The sequence below is a fragment of the Rhinoraja longicauda genome, chromosome 11 (genome assembly GCF_053455715.1).
Source record: "Rhinoraja longicauda isolate Sanriku21f chromosome 11, sRhiLon1.1, whole genome shotgun sequence".
Taxonomy (NCBI): Eukaryota; Metazoa; Chordata; class Chondrichthyes; order Rajiformes; family Arhynchobatidae; genus Rhinoraja; species Rhinoraja longicauda.
In genome coordinates, this window is record NC_135963.1 from 11,947,468 (window position 1) to 11,965,385 (window position 17,918).

At 44.2% G+C, this 17,918-nt stretch overlaps 1 protein-coding gene across 1 annotated transcript; it reads left to right on the forward strand.

The window, feature by feature from the left end:
- Positions 1–9,027: 9,027 nt before the first annotated feature.
- Positions 9,028–16,632, forward strand: rwdd3 (RWD domain containing 3). The gene is made up of 4 exons (XM_078407910.1): positions 9,028–9,313; positions 13,517–13,977; positions 16,012–16,127; positions 16,241–16,632. Exons 1-4 carry the CDS (start codon positions 9,193–9,195, stop codon positions 16,362–16,364), a joined length of 822 nt encoding a protein of 273 aa, XP_078264036.1. The 5' UTR covers positions 9,028–9,192; the 3' UTR covers positions 16,365–16,632.
- The last annotated feature ends 1,286 nt before the right edge of the window (positions 16,633–17,918 follow it).

The following is a 17,918-nucleotide window of genomic DNA, read 5'->3' on the forward strand; positions in this document are numbered from 1 at the left end:
ATGGCGGTGCAGACTCGAAGGGCCGAATGGCCTACTGCACCTATTTTCTATGTTTCTATCCCTTTGATTCTGATTTACCAGATATCTTTCATTCCAATTGCTAGCCAAAAGATGTCCAGGGTTGTCACTTTTACCTGTTGAGGCTGTACTGGAACAGTTTGACTGAAGACTGCTAGAGCCCAAACCTTAAACACTGTAGCTGAGATAACGGGTGCCATCTCCAATGAGCTCTGATATTTTTGATGTCGCAGCCAAATTAGCTTGGCATAAAACTGATTCTGTCACCTAAGGAGGAGATCTATATGTATTACCTTCTTGGCAACTGGGCTAATCTGGCAGTTAGTTGTGCCAACAACCCATTCTTGGTGAAGTCTCTGACTTAGTACATTCTGTACTCTTGCTGTCACTGCTAACTTTTTCAGAGACATTCAAAATGTAGGATTACTGATTCATCAGCTGAAGGAAACTAAGCAATGATAACCAGGAGATATACTTGCCATTGTTTGACCTGATGTAAAGCTGCCTGGAGCCCACTTGAGGACTCCAGAGCCATTCCCTTCTGACCACATGGCACCAACTGGGCTGTCATTTCTGGTGCATCTATGCTGCCGGCCAGATGAGGTGTTTCCAACCATTAAGTTGTCAAGAGGCAAGAGATGTTGGCTGCACTGGAGTCTAGATCAGCTTTCCCAACGTTTGGCATAATATCCAGTCTGGGTGACCCTAAAGGATCAGCCTTTTCCACCTCTGGCATCATTCATTTCCGTCTCTGCCTCAGCTAGTTGGCTCATTCATGACTTCTACATTTCAGAATTTTACTGAACATTGAACGGACTTCCTTTGTCTTTGTTGTAAATCTCCAAAACTCTCAGTGGATCCTATCACACTTTGCTATCTGACTCGTGCTTAAGAATTGTTAATTTGTAAAATTCCCACCCTCGACTTCAAATCCTTTCTTGATCTTGACTGTGACCTCCAACTGCTAACCTATTGGGATATTTGCTTTCAAATTCTGGCCTTGGTCATAAAGTGATTTGATTGCCCTACCGTTGGTAACTGGTTTCAGTTAATACTCTAGTTCACAGAGTTCCCACCCTAAACCTCTGCCTTCCTTTAAAGAAACATTTTAAAATCGACCTTTCTGGCCAAGTCTTTCGTCATCTCCAATTATGTGTTCTTTCTGCTCCGGCATGTTTACATTTTGAATGCTTAGCTGGATTGGAGGCAGTGAACCCAGTGAACACATTGAACCCAGTGCCTCCATCCTCATTATGAATGCCACTGTCGTTTGGAATGATGGCACAGCTTGTTAGATTCATGTCCAACTTTGGGTCAAAAGTCATGTACAGGTCATCTTAGAAAGGACCTGGATTTTCTTTCCTAAAAGACATTTGAAATTGGATATTAATTTTTAATAAAATGAAGGTCTCACGGTTAACATTACTAATGCCAATTTCTTAATTCCAGACTTATTAACTGCATTTAAATCCCCCAGCTGTCCAGAGTTTCAGAATCGTGTCTCAGGATTATTAGTCCAGGTCTCTGAATTATAGCTGAGTTATAGCTGAGTGACATAACCACTATGGTACCAGACATGCTGTCTGATAAATTGTTTTATTGGCACTGAAGGGTGATTATTGCTTAATAATTTCACCAGGTCTAAAATCAATGTTAATATTTACCAGGATTCTTCTAGAGAGCGGTTTATTCCATCTATTAATTCAGTTTTGCCGTGTTATACTTCCACCTCACAGCTGCAGTAGAGCTAGCTGCATGAAGGTGCATGAGTTTAGCTTATTGTCACGTGCACCAAGGTATAGTGAAAGGAAGATAACTGCAGATGCTGGTACCAATCAAAGGTATTTATTCACAAAATGCTGGAGTAACTCAACGGGTCAGGCAGCATCTCAGGAGAGAAGGAATGGGTGACATTTCAGGTCGAGACCCTTCTTCAGACTGATGTCAGGAGGCGGGACAAAGAAAGGATATAGGTGGAGACAGGAAGATAGAGGGGGAGGGGAAGAGGGACAGAGGAACTATCTAAAGTTGGAGAAGTTAATGTTCATACCGCTGGGCTGCAAGCTGCCCAAGCAAAATATGAGGTGCTGTTTCTCCAATTTCTGGTGGGCCTCACTATGGCACTGGAGGAGGCCCATGACAGAAAGGTCAGAGTGGGAGGGGGAGTTGAAGTGCTCAGCCACAGGGAGATCAGGTTGGTTAAGGCGGACTGAGCGAAGGTGTTGAACGAAACGATCGCCGAGCCTGCGTTTGGTTTCGCCGATGTAAAGAAGTTGACATCTAGAGCAGTGGATACAATAGATGAGGTTGGAGGAGGTGCAGGTGAACCTCTGTCTCACCTGGAAAGACTGTTTGGGTCCTTGGATGGAGTTGAGGGGGGAGGTAAAGGGGCAGGTATCTCCTGCGGTTGCAGGGGAAAGTGCCCGGGGATGGGGTGGTTTGGGTAGGAATTGACGAGTGGACCAGGGAGTTACGGAGGGAACGGTCTCTGCGGAACGCATAAAGAGGAGGGGATGGGAAGATGTGGCCAGTAGTGGGGTCTCGTTGGAGGTGACGGAAATGTTGGAGGATGATTTGTTGGATACGCTGGCTGATGCGGTGGAAGGTGAGATCGAGGGGGATTCAGTCCTTGTTACGGGAGGGGGGGGGGGGAGGTATAGTCAAAAGCTTTTTTGTTGCGTGGTATCTAGTCGGCAGAAAGACTATACATGATTACAATCAAGCCCCTAGTGTACAGATATAGGGTAAAGGGAATAATGTTTAGTGCAAGATAAAGGCCAGAAAAATGATTAAAGCTAGTCTGGGGTCTCCAATTAGTTAGATGATAGGTCAGGGCTGCTCTCTAGTTTGTAATAGGAGCAGTTTGTAATAGTTGTCTGATAACAACTGGGGAAAAAACCGTCTCTGAATCTGGAGGTGTGCGTTTGCACATTTCTGTACCTCCTGCCTGATGGGAGGCTGCAATTGCAGATGATTATCATAAAATGATTTAGGTTTAACATTGCCACGTGTACTGGGGTACAGTGAAGAGCTTTGTTTTGCATGTTATCCAATCAGATCAGGTAATACTATATGCAGTAAATACAATCAAGTCAAATTTAAGTACAATAGAACAAAATAGATAAAGAGCAAAGATTTATAGAGCAGAGCAAGATAGACCACTCGGCCCTAAAAACTGTAGTATGTCATGGCGCCATTTTAGTAGGCAGAAACTTGCAGAAACATTTAAAAAGAAAAATAACAAAAATCTGAATTGATAGATGAGATATATTCTGCATTTTTATGGTATAATCACACATACTGTTCCCTCAATACACTGATTACACTGCGAGAGGCATAGCGAACGGCGGGTTTTGCCAACTAAAATGGCGGACATTACGCTCCTTTGCGTACTACGCTTCAGTATAGGCGATTTCAACGGAGTGGTTCATCTTGCTCCTCTAGTATCTTTGATAAAGAGTACAGAATATTGTTCTCAGCATTTTAGTGCCTCAGTTCCATAGACAAAGTCCAATGACTGCAATGGGGTAGAGGTGAATTGGATGGTACCCTAGCTTATGGATGAACTGTTCAGAAGCCTGATAACAGGGGAAGAGGTTGTTCCTGAATTGGGTGGTGTGTGATTTCAAGCTTGGGGGAGCAGGGAGAAGAAGGAATGACTTGGGTAGGGCACATCTTTGATTGTGTTAGCTGCTTTTCAGTATAACCTGATTGTTTAACATGGTTGTTTAAAAAGTTGCATTAACCTTTGAACATGAAGAATGCTCTTCCAAATCGTGTGAAGGGGGGGGGGGGGGGGGGGGGAGGGGGTAGATTAAAGAACATCCTTCAAAGTAGCACTGCAACAATTCAAAGCAAAAAGCTCATGTCACTTCTAGAAACAGGAAGATTGTGAAGACAACAATGTAGGTTCATTGTAGGGAACAGGCCCTATGGTTCACTTAGTGCTGAAGATGATGCAAAGTTAAACTACCTCCTCTGCCTGCACATGAACCATATCCCTCTATAACCTGCATATCCATGTGCCTATCTAAATGTCACTATCTGCCCCCACCATCACCCCTGGCAGTGCATTCAAGGCAGCTACCACACTGAATAATTATTATCTCCTAAATACATAAGCAGTCATAATTACCTCGAATGCCGTCTAAATATCTGTTGTGTGTTTGCTGCTGGACATTGCCTTTGTGTCCTTCCTGGGTTCATCGTAGATGTCCAGTCTTGTATTTAGAGCCATACAGCATGGAAACAGGCCCATTGCCCAATTTGCCCATGCCGACTAACATGGGCCATCTACACCAGTCCCACTTGAATGAATGGATAAGTTTGTACACATATAAGGAACGTGCCTTGGAGCTCCGCTCACAAGTAACAACACGAACATACAGTAAACAATTAAGAATAACGCATAAAACATTAAAACATTAAGAATAGAACATTACAGTTTAAACATGTGAGTGAAATAAACCAGAGCAAAAAGAGACTACAGACTTTTGGTTATTTAGTAGAGCTACTACTCGCGGGAAAAAAAACCTGTTTTTATGTCTGGCTGTGGCTGATTTGACAGTCCGGTGTCACCTTCCAGAACTTCAAAGAGTTTGTGGCCAGGGTGAGAGGGGTCAGAGATGATCTTGCAAGGTCGCTTCCTGGCCCTTGCAGTGTACAGTTCGTCAATGGGGGGAAGGTTGCAGCCAACAACCTTCTCAGCTGATCGAATGATTCATTGCAGCCTCCGGTTGTCATGCTTGGTGGCTGAGCCAAACCAGACCATGATGGAGAAGGTGAGGACAGACCCTACAATGGCAGTATAGGACTGGACCATCATTGCCTGTGACAGATTGTGTTTCATCAGGTGCCGCAGGAAGTACATCCTCTGTTGGGCCTTTTTGACTGGACTCAATGGTGATGATTCTGACTTGAGTAAAATCTGATTTACGGAACGTAATCCTTATGTAAGTCAGGGAGCGGCTGTAGAACAATTGCTGGTAGGAATCAAAATGAAACCAAAATCCCCCACAATAATAATATAATTTAGTATTCATATAATATTAACAAAGGTAATGATATATTGTATAGTATTATTATAACCCTTACAAAAACAATTTTTTTTCCCGTGGGGGAGGTGGGGAGAGAACAATGGACAATTGAGGAGGGTGGGAGAAGAAATTGAGAAGATAATTGGGGAGGGTGGAGAACAAAAGGAGGAGCCGGCGTGCTTTGTAACTGTGTCAGCGCCGTAGGTGGCTGCTATTTGTATACATTAGGGTATGCAAGCAAAGAATTGCATTGTGCCTTGTCGCATGTGATAATACATAAAGTATTCCATTCCATTCCATAATCTAAGACTACAATATCATTGGGTACCATTATCCACAGAGTCAGCAGGGGGAGCTAAAACCATGTGGCTGGAAACACTGTGAGAATAAAAGAGTATTCTTTAGATGGCAGTCGAGCCATTTAAAGACTTTCTGTAAATAACTACTTTTTCCCCAGTAAATGCACATAAGCTGCAAGTATAAGAAGTAATGTAAATGAATAATAAAATATTTAAAATGGATAAGTTTATTTTAAAGTATTCCTGGAATGTCTTATTGAATTGATATCAATTTTTTAATGGATTAGTGTAAAGATAGTTTATTGGTGAAAACAGGCCCTTCGATCCACCTATATAAAATATAAAAATAATATATAAAATAAATATAAAATATAAAATATAAAATATAAAATAATTATATATAAAATAAATGCTTATTATTATTATTATTATTATTAAGTCTACATCGTCCATCCATTAACACTATTTTTATGCCATCCCACCTTCTCATCTACTCGCTACACGCTACTACAAAAATTTTTTTTTAAAGAGGCCAATTAGCTTACAAGCCTGCACGTCTTTGGGAAATGGGAGGAAACCGGAGCACCTGGAGGAAGCCCACGCCGTCAAAGAGAGAACGTGCAATCTCCACACAGCCAACACCCGAGGTCAGGATCAAACCAGGGTCTCTGGTGCTGTGAGGCAGCAGCACTACCTGTTGTGCTACTGTACCACACATGTTAAAGCAAATTCAAACATACATTAAGTATTTTAAAATGGTGTAAGGATGAGAAGCATAGCACATAACACAATGGTGTTAAATCAGAAAATAACATTAACTGCAATTAATGTGTCGATACAGGATTATGTTAAAGTTTGTAAGATGTCAGGTTAGGGCACCAATGTAAACTGTGGTGTGCTTAAACTGTTTTGCATTGTATCCATCAACAGAGAGGTCCATAACCTTGATAGATGGACCCTGACCAGAAGATGCAGTTGCAAATTAGACCTGAAATGTTCTGTCTTGTGTCTTGTGATACATTATTTTCTTTTGTGATCCTTGTTATTTATTATGGAGATTCTTCTGAAGTCTGTAAGCAATCATTTGTATAAATTGCCATTAAATCAAAATAAACAGTCCTTCATGATCTCAGGATGTCTCCAGGATTCTACACGTTATTCCCTTTATCATGTATTCGTACACTGTGAATGGCTCGATTGTAGTCATGTATTGTCTTTCCGCTGACTTTCCGTTGTCGGTACACGTGACGATAAACTAAACTCAAACTCAATATATTAAGTGGTGCTTTTGCTATTTGTTCATGTTTCAGGACTATCAATGACTTGTGAACATCAAAAATCTGAAACAATAACTCTTTCCACAATTACTGCCTAGCCTGCTAGGTTTTTCCAACATTTCCTGCTTCTACTCCAGATTTCCAGCACCTCTAGTGTTTGGCTTTTGAGGGAAAGTTCTTTTTCTTACTTTCTTAACACAGCTAACACACAGTTAGTAGATAATCATACTGTCAAAGATTTGATAGATTATTTTTGATATCTGACTTCCTAGCCAGAGGCAATGGCCACTACACGAAGAGTATGGATTCCATAGAAGTCCACCACATGCATTCAAATCCGCTGAGCCATGTGTGGATTTGTAGGTTAATTGGCCTCTGCAATTTCCCTATGCCCCACCTGAACACACCTGTTTCTCTCCCTCCCCTTCTACCTCGGTACAGACGGCGCCTGACTACGGGCGCCGTCTGTATGGAGTTTGTACGTTCTCCCCGTGACCTGCGTGGGTTTTCTCCGAGATCTTCGGTTTCCTCCCACACTCCAAAGACGTACAGGTTTGTAGGTTAATTAGCTGGGCAAATGTAAAAATTGTCCCTAGTGGGTGTAGGATAGTGTTAATGCGCGGGGATTGCTGGGCGGCGCGGACCCGGTGGGCCGAAGGGCCTGTTTCCACGCTGTATCTCTAAATCTAAAATAAATCTAAAATCTAAATCCCTTTCTCACGCTTCACAATTTGCAATCCTTTTGTCTCATCCCTGGCCTTTGTCCAACATTTGCCTGTCAACCCCCCTCCCTATACCTGTGTTCACCTAAAATCTTTAGGTTTTGGCCTGCCCCTTCTCCCTTCCAGCTTTCTCTCCCCCCCCCCCCCCCCCCCCCCCCCACAATTAGTCTAAAGAAGGGTCCTGGCCCAAAACCTCACCTGTCCATGCCCTTCAGAGGAGCTGTCTGACACACTGAATTCTTCCAACAGTTTACTTTTTGATACTCCAGCACACGGTGTGTGTTTTTTTGTAAACCAGCATCTGCAATTTCTTGTATCAATCACCTTGATATGACCGTCAGTGGGAATTCGTCAGTGGGAATTAGAAGAGCAGATGTAAAGATCACCAGCAATTTATCATGGACTAGCCATATCAAAGCAATGGCCAAGAATACACACCAACGCCTCTACTTCCACAGAAGGCATGTCCCCAACTCTCACCAACCTCTACAGATACGCTGTGGAAAGCATTTTATCAGGATGCATCTCAGCATTCTTTGGGAAGAGCTCCAAATTTTGCATTTGCTCTAACATTTCTTGCAGATGACTTGGATGAAGGGATTAAAAGTACCATTAGCAAATTTGCAGATGATACAAAGCTGGGTGGTAGTGTGAACTGTGAGGAAGATGCTATGAGGTTGCAGGGTGACTTGGACTGGTTGTGTGAGTGGGCGGATGCATGGCAGATGCAGTTTAATGTGGATAACTGTGAGGTTATCCACTTTGGTGGTAAGAATAGGAAGGCAGAGTATTATCTGAATGGTGTCAAGTTAGGAACAGGGGACGTACAACGAGATCTAGGTGTCCTAGTGCATCAGTCACTGAAAGGAAGCATGCAGGTACAGCAGGCAGTGAAGAAAGCCAATGGAATGTTGGCCTTCATAACAAGAGGAGTTGAGTATAGGAGCAAAGAGGTCCTTCTGCAGTTGTACAGGGCCCTAGTGAGACCGCACCTGGAGTACTGTGTGCAGTTTTGGTCTCCAAATTTGAGGAAGGATATTCTTGCTATTGAGGGCGTGCAGCGTAGGTTTACTAGGTTAATTCCCGGAATGGCGGCACTATCATATGTTGAAAGACTGGAGCAACTAGGCTTGTATACACTAGAATTTAGAAGGATGAGAGGAGATCTTATCGAAACGTATAAGATCATTAAGGGGTTGGACACGTTAGAGGCAGGAAACATGTTCCCAATGTTGGGGGAGTCCAGAACCAGGGGCCACAGTTTAAGAATAAAGGGTAGGCCATTTAGAACTGAGATGAGGAAAAACCTTTTCAGTCAGAGAGTTGTGAATCTGTGGAATTCACTGCCTCAGAAGGCAGTGGAGGCCAATTCTCTGAATGCATTCAAGAGAGAGCTAGATAGAGCTCTTAAGGATAGCGGAGTCAGGGGGTATGGGGAGAAGGCAGGAACGGGGTACTGATTGAGAATGATCAGCCATGATCATATTGAGTGGCGGTGCTGGCTCGAAGGGCCGAATGGCCTCCTCCTGCACCTATGGTCTATTGATGTGGACATTTGGGCTCCTTTTATTTGCAAATTCGGTTCAGTTGGTGAGGCCTGTGTTTGTTTGTTTGTTTGTTTGTTTGAGAGCGGAGTGAATAAGAGGCGTGCAGCAGCAGCTGCAGCAGCGAGCGGGTCACCGCTGTGTGTTGCAAGAGAGGCGGCAGCGACGGTCCCTCCTCCTTAACCCTGCCCGGCGTTGGAGCTCCAGCGGCGGCAGCAGCGGCGGCTCTCCCCGCTGTCTGACCCAGCCCGGCGTCGGAGCTCCAGCAGCGGCAGGGAGCCATCTCGTCCCCGCCCATGGCAGCTCAGCAACAACAGCAACAACAGCAACAACAGCAACAACAGCAGGAGAAGGAGGACGAGGTGGCCGCACTCCGGGCCATTTACAGCGGCGACTTCCACCTCCTCTCTCAGTCAGGTGAAGGGCTCCTTCTTCCACCCTCCCCTCCCCTCCCCGAGATCCCGCTGCAAGGAGCCCAAAGAAAAGTGGAGGGGGAGGGGGGGGGGGGGGGAATCCTGTCTGTCTGTCTATCTATCTCAGGCACCTTGAGGTTCAGGGCCGAGGTGGCAGACTAGATCCTTGCACAGAGGCGTCCCACAGAGGATAGAGAATAGGGGGGGGGGGGGAATTTCAGAGGCCACTGTTGATCACTCTGAATTCACACTTTAGAGGCTTTTGGGACCTCAGTTATTGTCTGTGTTCAGGATTGAGATCAATAGTCCTTTGCAGACAAGGGAATTGTGGTTTAAATACGTGTAAATCTACCTTCAAGAACTAACTGCACTATTTGCACCATTAGGAGATAGTGAGTGCATTCAGTGAATACACTTCTGGCTGTGGTTCTGCTATTTGCCTTTGTGAGCAGAAGCATAAAGTAGCTTATAGACATATCAAGAATCAAACTTTTTTTTAAACAAAGAGTGGGCCATTGTAGAGCAGTCACCCTGGACTGATAAAATCCAACAGCCACCTGTCTTTTAAGAGGAACAGCAATGATGTCCATTATTTCAGATTAGTTTCAATGCATGGAGGCTATGAAATAATTTCATAAGTTCATAAGGTATAGGAGCAGAATTAACATAGAAACATAGAAAATAGGTGCAGGAGTAGGCCATTCGGCCCTTTGAGCCTGCACCGCCATTCAATATGATCATGGCTGATCATCCAGCTCAGTATCCTGTACCTGCCTTCTCTCCATACCCCCTGATCCCTTTAGCCACAAGGGCCACATCTAACTCCCTCTTAAATATAGCCAATGAACTGGCCTCAACTACCTTCTGCGGCAGAGAATTCCACAGACTCACCACTCTCTGTGTGAAGAAATGTTTTCTCATCTCGGTCTTAAAAGACTTCCCCCTTATCCTTAAGCTGTGGCCCCTGGTTCTGGACTTCCCCAACATCGGGAACAATCTTCCCGCATCTAACCTCTCCAACCCCTTAAGAATTTTATATGTTTCAATAAGATCCCCCCTCAGTCTTCTAAATTCCAGCGAGTATAAGCCTAGTCTATCCAGTCTTTCTTCATATGAAAGTCCTGCCATCCCAGGGATCAATCTGGTGAACCTTCTCTGTACTCCCTCTAAGGCTAGAACTGCAGATGCTGGTTTACACCCAAGATAGACACAAAATGCTGGAGTGACTCAGCGAGTTATCAAGTAACCCTCTCTCTCCCCAGACCCCAGTTCTCCAACTCGTTTCCCCCCATAACTAACAATGAACCATGTTACATTTTCCTTGATCACCGTGCCCTTTTGATCTGTCATTTTCACGCCTTGCCCCATCCATAATCTCTATGTCTCCCTCTCAATAGACAATAGACAATAGGTGCAGGAGGAGGCCATACAGCCCTTCGAGCCAGCACCGCCATTCAACGTGATCATGGCTGATCATTCTCAATCAGTACCCCGTTCCTGCCTTCTCCCCATACACCCTGACTCCGCTATCCTTAAGAGCTCTATCTAGCTCTCTCTTGAATGCATTCAGAGAATTGGCCTCCACTGCCTTCTGAGGCAGAGAATTCCACAGATTCACAACTCTCTGACTGAAAAAGTTTTTCCTCATCTCAGTTCTAAATGGAACCATGTTACATTTTCCTTGATCACATTTTCCTTTTGATCTGTCATTTTCACACCATGCCCCATCCATATCTCTATGTCTCCCTCTCCCTTGACTCAGTCTGAAGAAGGGTCTCGACCGAGGTTGCTGGTGAGATATGAATCCCAATATAAAACATACAGGTCGCACTGCTAAATCTAAAAGTAATCTTACATTTATGCGGCATTAAAGACAAATTTTATCTAATAGATGTCACCCGTATTTCTTTTTACATCTGATTGGGCCTTAAGTGGTGACATTCACCAGATTTGAGAACAAAATCTTGGCTGGCAGATACTTTAATGACAATTGTCAGATGTGATGTTAAGATGACCTCTTGTGGGCGACTGTGGAAGATCCTTTGACACCACTTGAACGGTTTTCCTGGTGCCTGGCTAATATTTATCCAGGAGCTGACATCTCCACAAATAATGAATTTTCACTGCTATTTGGGGGACTTTGACTCCAAGACTTGCCTCCATTATAACTACCATTCAAGTATTCCTCTGTCACTAACACATTTTGAATAATGGCTTATTGCTATGAATTTGTACCTTAATATTTTGAAAAATCTACAAAAATCTTACAATAGTTATATTAACTGATGGAATTTGGAATTTCTCAACAAAGTATGAGTAACAATGAGATTGATTCTCAATTTTCAAAGTTGGTAGATTTCAAATCACAGAGTCATACAGTGTGGAAACAGGCCCTTCAGCCCATCTTGCCCACGCTGATCAACATGTTCCATCCACACCAGTCCCACCTACTTGTGTTTGGCCCATATCCCTCTTAACCTATCCTATCCATGTACCTGTCTAAATGTTTCTTAAATACAATACAATATATCTTTATTGTCATTGTACAGGGGCACAACGAGATTGGGAATGCGACTTCCATACGATGCAATAAATTCATTAGCTAATCCGTATAAATTTATACAACCCAGTGAAACAAAATTAGAAACAGTTTTAAGACAGTATAAAGTTCAAGTAGGTCTGTGCCGGTTCACTGTGCGATGTGACCATCCGGCTCAGCAGGACCGGTTCATATCAGCTATGGCCCTGGGGATGAAGCTGTTCCTGAGTCTGGAGGTGCAGGCGTAGAAGGCCTTGTAGCGTCTGCCCGATGGTAGAATTTTGAACAGACTGTTGCAGGGGTGTGAGGAGTCTTTGTGAATGCTGGTGGCTTTTCTGAGGCATCGTGTGTTGTAGATGTCCTCCAAGGCTGGTAGCTGTGTTCCGATAGTCCTCTGAGGTCTATGGACTACCCGCTGAAGAGCTCTCCTCTCTGCCTCCATGCAGCTGAGATACCACACAGGGATGCCATGCATTAGGATGCTCTCTATGGTGCAGCGGTAGAAGGTCGTCAGCAGCTGTTGGGGCAGACCAGACTTTTTCAGTGTTCTCAGGTAGAACAATCGTTGCTGCGCCTTCTTGACCAGCGCAGCGGTATTGGACCATGTGAGATCCTCCGAAATGTGAGTGCCCAGAAACTTGAAGCTGGACACACTCTGTGTTGTGACCAACTACCTCTGCTGGCTGCTCGTTCCCATACACCTATCACCATTTGTGTGAAAAATTGCCCTTCAGGTTCCTCTTAAATCCCCCCCCCCTCACCAAAATGAGAGAAAGCAGTAACAAAGCAACAGGTCGCGAGTTACCTAGCTTGGGGATTTGAGTTATTGGGGCTTGGTGGCTTTGAGTTATCTCAGAATTGCCAGTGGTCACATCTTATCTCGTGCATTAGTGCCATTGTTTTGCATGTCTGACCAGGCCACTTTCCACTTGGTTTAAGGATGCACAGGAAATAAAATGGATCATTAAAAAGTGGCAAAACACAAAGCACGTGAGTAACTCAACGGGTCAGGCAGCGACTGTGGAGGGAATGGACTGGTGATGTTTCAGTAAAGAGTCTGAGGGAGAGTCCTGAACTGAAACACTGCCTGTACCTTGTCTCCACAGATGCTGCCTGACCCGCTGAGGTCCTCCAGCACTTTGGGTTAGCACAAGATTCCAGCATCTACAGTTCCTTAGTGTGTCCATTAAAAATGGGGCATTTGGTTTTGTGTTTATAGTATTGTCCTTTGTGGGAAGTGTGTGAGGCTCGATGCATTCATGATTCAAGGGAGTCCCGTAGCAAGTTACAGTAGAAACCCTAGCTCTTCTGCCCAATTTAACAGAACATATTCCTGCCAATGAGCCTGAAATCCATTTCTATTTTTATTTTGAGAATCATTGTGGAATTCTCTGCCTCAGAAGGCAGTGGAGGCCAATTCTCTGGATGCATTTAAGAGAGAGCTAGATAGAGCTCTTAAGGATAGGGGGGTATGGGGAGAAGGCAGGAACGGGGTACTGAGAATGATCAGCCATGATCACATTGAATGGTGGTGCTGGCTCGAAGGGCCGAATGGCCTCCTCCTGCACCTATTGTCTATTGTCTATTTGCATCTTGTGCCAAGGTTTCAGAAATCAGTGCTAACTTTACGATAATAAATCAGTGCTGACTTTGTCCAATTTATTGCAGAAACCGTGGGGATTACTTTCCAAATTGGTGACGTCTGTAATAACGTGCCGTTGAAGGTCACTTTTCAGTTGTCGCCTGACTACCCATTCTGCCCGCCGGATATCACCATCAGCTCAGAACAACTTAGCCGCAAGCAGTGCTCGGATTTGAAGGGGAACCTGTTACGGTACGCCGAGACCGTTCTTTCCCAGCCCATGGTTTATGAGCTGATGGCGTGGCTCCAGCAGAACGTCCAGAACAGCCTGGACCAGCCAGCAGATGAAGGTGATGGCCAGCAGCACCAGACCAGCGCCGATGATGGAATATGGACGGCTCTGCTACATTTAGATCACATGAGGGCCAAGGGAAAGTACATCAAAAGCATTGAAAATTGGACCTCTGACCTAAAACTCGCAGGAAGACTGATGTTCATGGGCAAACTCATATTAATTCTTCTACAAGGGGAGAGAAAAGATATCAAGGTATTGCCATTTCGCTTTCAGCGGCACGCGATTCAGTGATGTGAGTCAATGTTCCCGATGTTGGGGGGAGTCCAGAACCAGGGGTCACAGTTTAAGAATAAGGGGCAGGCCATTTAGGACTGAGATGAAAAATATTTTCACCCAGAGAGTTGAGAATCTGTGGAATTCTCTGCCACAGAAGGCAGTGGAGGCCAATTCACTGGATGTATTCAAGAGAGAGTTTGATATAGCTCTCAGGGCTAATGGAATCAAGAGATATGGGGAGAAAGCTGGAATGGGTTACTGATTTTGGAGGACCAGCCATGATGACTGAGGGAGTACAGAGAAGGTTCACCAGATTGATTCCTGGGGTGGCAGGACTTTCATATGAAGAAAGACTGGATAGACTCGGCTTGTACTCGCTGGAATTTAGAAGATTGAGGGGGGATCTTATAGAAACTTACAAAATTCTTAAGGGGTTGGACAGGCTAGATGCAGGAAGATTGTTCCTGATGTTGGGGAAGTCCAGAACAAGGGGTCACAGTTTAAGGATAAGGGGGAAGTCTTTTAGGACCGAGATGAGAACGTTTTTTTTCACACAGAGTGGTGAATCTGTGGAATTCTCTGCCACAGAAGGTAGTTGAGGCCAGTTCATTGGCTATATTTAAGAGGGAGTTAGATGTGGCCCTTGTGGCTAAAGGGATCATGGGGTATGGAGAGAAGGCAGGTACGGGATACTGAGTTGGATGATCAGCCATGATCATATCGAATGGCGGTGCAGGCTCGAAGGGCCGAATGGCCTACTCCTGCACCTATTTTCTATGTTTCTATGTTTCTATGATATTGAATGGCGGTGCTGGCTCGAAGGGCCAAATGGCCTACTCCTGCACCTATATTCTATGTTTCTATGAATTAACGTATGTATGTTTATGCGGTGTTATCTTTCTTGATAATATTCTCAACCAAACATTCCCCCAAGAGTGTTGATTCCTTGCCAGTTTAGGTACCAGTTGGTTCGCTATGAGATTCATGCCCTGTTCACAAAAACACAGGCGCAAGGTCTTTGAACAGTTCCGTTCGATAACTCATCCTTTCTTCAGACCTGACAGGATTTAATTCACTTGTGGACCCTTGCACTCATCCAAGCAAGATCAGCAAACTCACTTTCAAATCTGAGACTCTCCTGGCCTGCAAGCCTGATATAAGCACATGATGAACTTGTTGAATTATTGGGAGTGCTGGGTTTTATTTCTTTCTGCCATTTTGAATGTGATACTTATACATCTGCTGGAGTTGAGTTACACTCTGCAGATCAGCCTGCTGCTCTCTTGCACTAAATTCCTATGAGATAGCCTTTCAGTTAAAAATGATACAGTCAAGGTCATGAGATGAGAAAATTCAACACTAGGAAGCTGTTTCTAAAATTACTTTGCTCAAATAATATCTACATCGTCTGCTGAGTTTGGTTTAGTTTTAGTTTATTGTCACCTGTACCGATGTACAAAGGTTTTGTTGCGTGCTAACCAGTCAGCAGAAAGACAATACATGATTACAGTCGAGCCATTCGGTGTACAGATGTTATTCCCTTATCATGTATCATCTGTACACTGAATGGCTCGACTGTAACATCCTACCGCAACTAGAGAGCAGTCCTGTGAGCAGAACTATCTACCTCATTGGTGACCCTCGGACTATCTTTGGCAACGCCAGTAAAGTCCGATCAAAGATAGTCCGAGGGTCACCAATGAGGTAGATAGTTCTGCTCACAGGACTGCTCTCTAGTTGCGGTAGGATGTTTCTTTTGCCTGATAACCGCTGGGAAGAAACTGTCCCTGAATCTGGAGGTGTGTGTTTTCACACTTTTAGTCCTTTTGCCTGATGGGAGAGGGGAGAAGAGGGAGTTGCCAGGGTGCGACTCGTCCTTGATTTTGCTGCTGGCCTTGTCGCGGCAGGGTGAGGTATAGATGGAGCCAATGGAAGGGTGGTTGGTTTGTGTGATGGTCCAGGCTGCTTCGTAATGTAACTCGTGTTTTTATTTTGCTTCTAAAATGGAAGGACTACCTAGTTGTCCAGAAAACCACCAAGGTGGACGTGGATTCCAGTGGAAAACGATGCAAAGAAAAGATGATAAGTGTACTTTGTGAGGAAAGACTTCAAGCTGGGCAGCACAGGTAAAAAACTGACAACAAACATCACATCCCAGAGTGTCAGAGCAGATAAATTGGTGCATTCGGAATATTGGATGAGAGGTATTGATTTCTTTATAAATCTGTTTCTGTTTCAGGCTTACAAACTTTGCTGTGAAGGAATTTGCATCAAAGTGTGAGTTACACCAAGAATTTGAAGCTCTGGGCTTATCTGACCTCTATGATAGGTTCGTGCATTTTCAAAATGTCCCTTCAACATGAAGGGACAGAAGAAAAATAAAACTATCATCTCTGACTTTGCGGTGAAATCATGACTTCGGAATGCCACGACCCGAAATGTCAACCATCTCTTTGCCTCCGCAGATGCTGTCTGACCTAGTAGTTTGTTTGCAAGATACAATAAGAAATTTGTAAACTTTGTTCCTAGCCTGAACCTGCTAACAAAATAAATGGATTTAAATGACCACGACTGGTGTAGGCAGATCAATAATCTATTTTTAATTGATATTTACGATACGATACGACACGATGGAACTTTATTTATCCCAGGAGGGAAATTGATCGGCCAACAGTCATGAAAACACAAAACCCATGAAACGTGAAATTAAAGTGATGAGTAGAAAGGATTTGGGATGTGCAAAGATTGGGGGGTGGGGGGGTAGGGGAGTCAGTCTCAGTCTACCCCACGCCAGAAGGGGTTGTACAGTTTGATAGCCACACGCGTTCTGTGCTGCATCTTGGTGGAACCAGTCTGTTGATCAAGGTGCTCCTCAGGTTGACCAGTGTGTCATGAGCTGTACTGTTGAAGATGCTCTGAAAGATAGTCTCACGCTTAGGAATAAATATTACCAGCAATTTGTCCTGGTCCAGCTACATCGAAACAATGGCCAATCCCCGTGGATGGGAGTCATGGAGGGGGTGAGCTGCATTGTCCAGGATAGTCCGCAGTTTGAGGAGCATCCTCCCCTCCAAGACCACCTCCCGTGAGTCCAACATTTGCAGAACAATTTATTTTAAAATTGAATTATTGAAGAAACATATAATGGTTTCTTGAGACCACAGTCCATCGGTTATCACATGTTTGCAGCATAGCACTGCAAAACGTTGTGCGCACTGCCCAGTCCATCACCGGCTCTGACCTCCCCACCATCGAAGGGATTTACCAGAGTCGCTGCCTCAAAAAGGCAGCCAGCATCATCAGAGACCCACACCACCCTGGCCACACACTCATTTCACTCCTGCCATCAGGAAAAAGGTACAGAAGCCTGAAAACTAATGTCCAGGTTCAGGAACAGCTTCTTCCCTACAGCCATCAGCCTATTAAACACTACAACCTCAAATAAGCTCTGAACTACAATAGACTATTAATGTTATTATTGCACTACTATTGTTTGTTTTCTGTGTGTGTGTATGTGTGTGTATATATGTATATATAAATATATATGTGCGTGTGTGTGTAAGAAAGAACTGTAGGTGCTGGTTTAAATCGAAGGTAGACACAAAATGCTGGAGCAACTCAGCCGGTCAGGCAGCATCTCTGGAGAGAAGGAATGGGTGACGTTTTGGGTCGAGACCCTTCTTCAGACTGATGTCAGGGGAGTGTGCGGGACAAAGATAGAATGTAGTCGGAGACAGTAAGACTGATGGGAGAACTGGGAAGGGAGAGGAGATAGCAAGGGAAAGCAAGGCCTATGTGTGTTTATTTGTGTGTGTATATATATATATATATATATATATATATGTATACATGTGTGTGTGAGTATATATATGTCTATATTTATATAATTTTTTATATGTGTGTATATATATATGTGT

Excerpts from the sequence above, each read along its gene's own strand:
- rwdd3 (XM_078407910.1), top strand. The coding sequence starts at position 9,193 with ATGGCAGCTCAGCAACAACAGCAACAACAGCAACAACAGCAACAACAG. Across the intron at positions 9,314-13,516 it reads CCACCTCCTCTCTCAGTCAG|AAACCGTGGGGATTACTTTC; the intron begins GTGAAGGGCTCC and ends AATTTATTGCAG. Across the intron at positions 13,978-16,011 it reads GGGAGAGAAAAGATATCAAG|GACTACCTAGTTGTCCAGAA; the intron begins GTATTGCCATTT and ends CTAAAATGGAAG.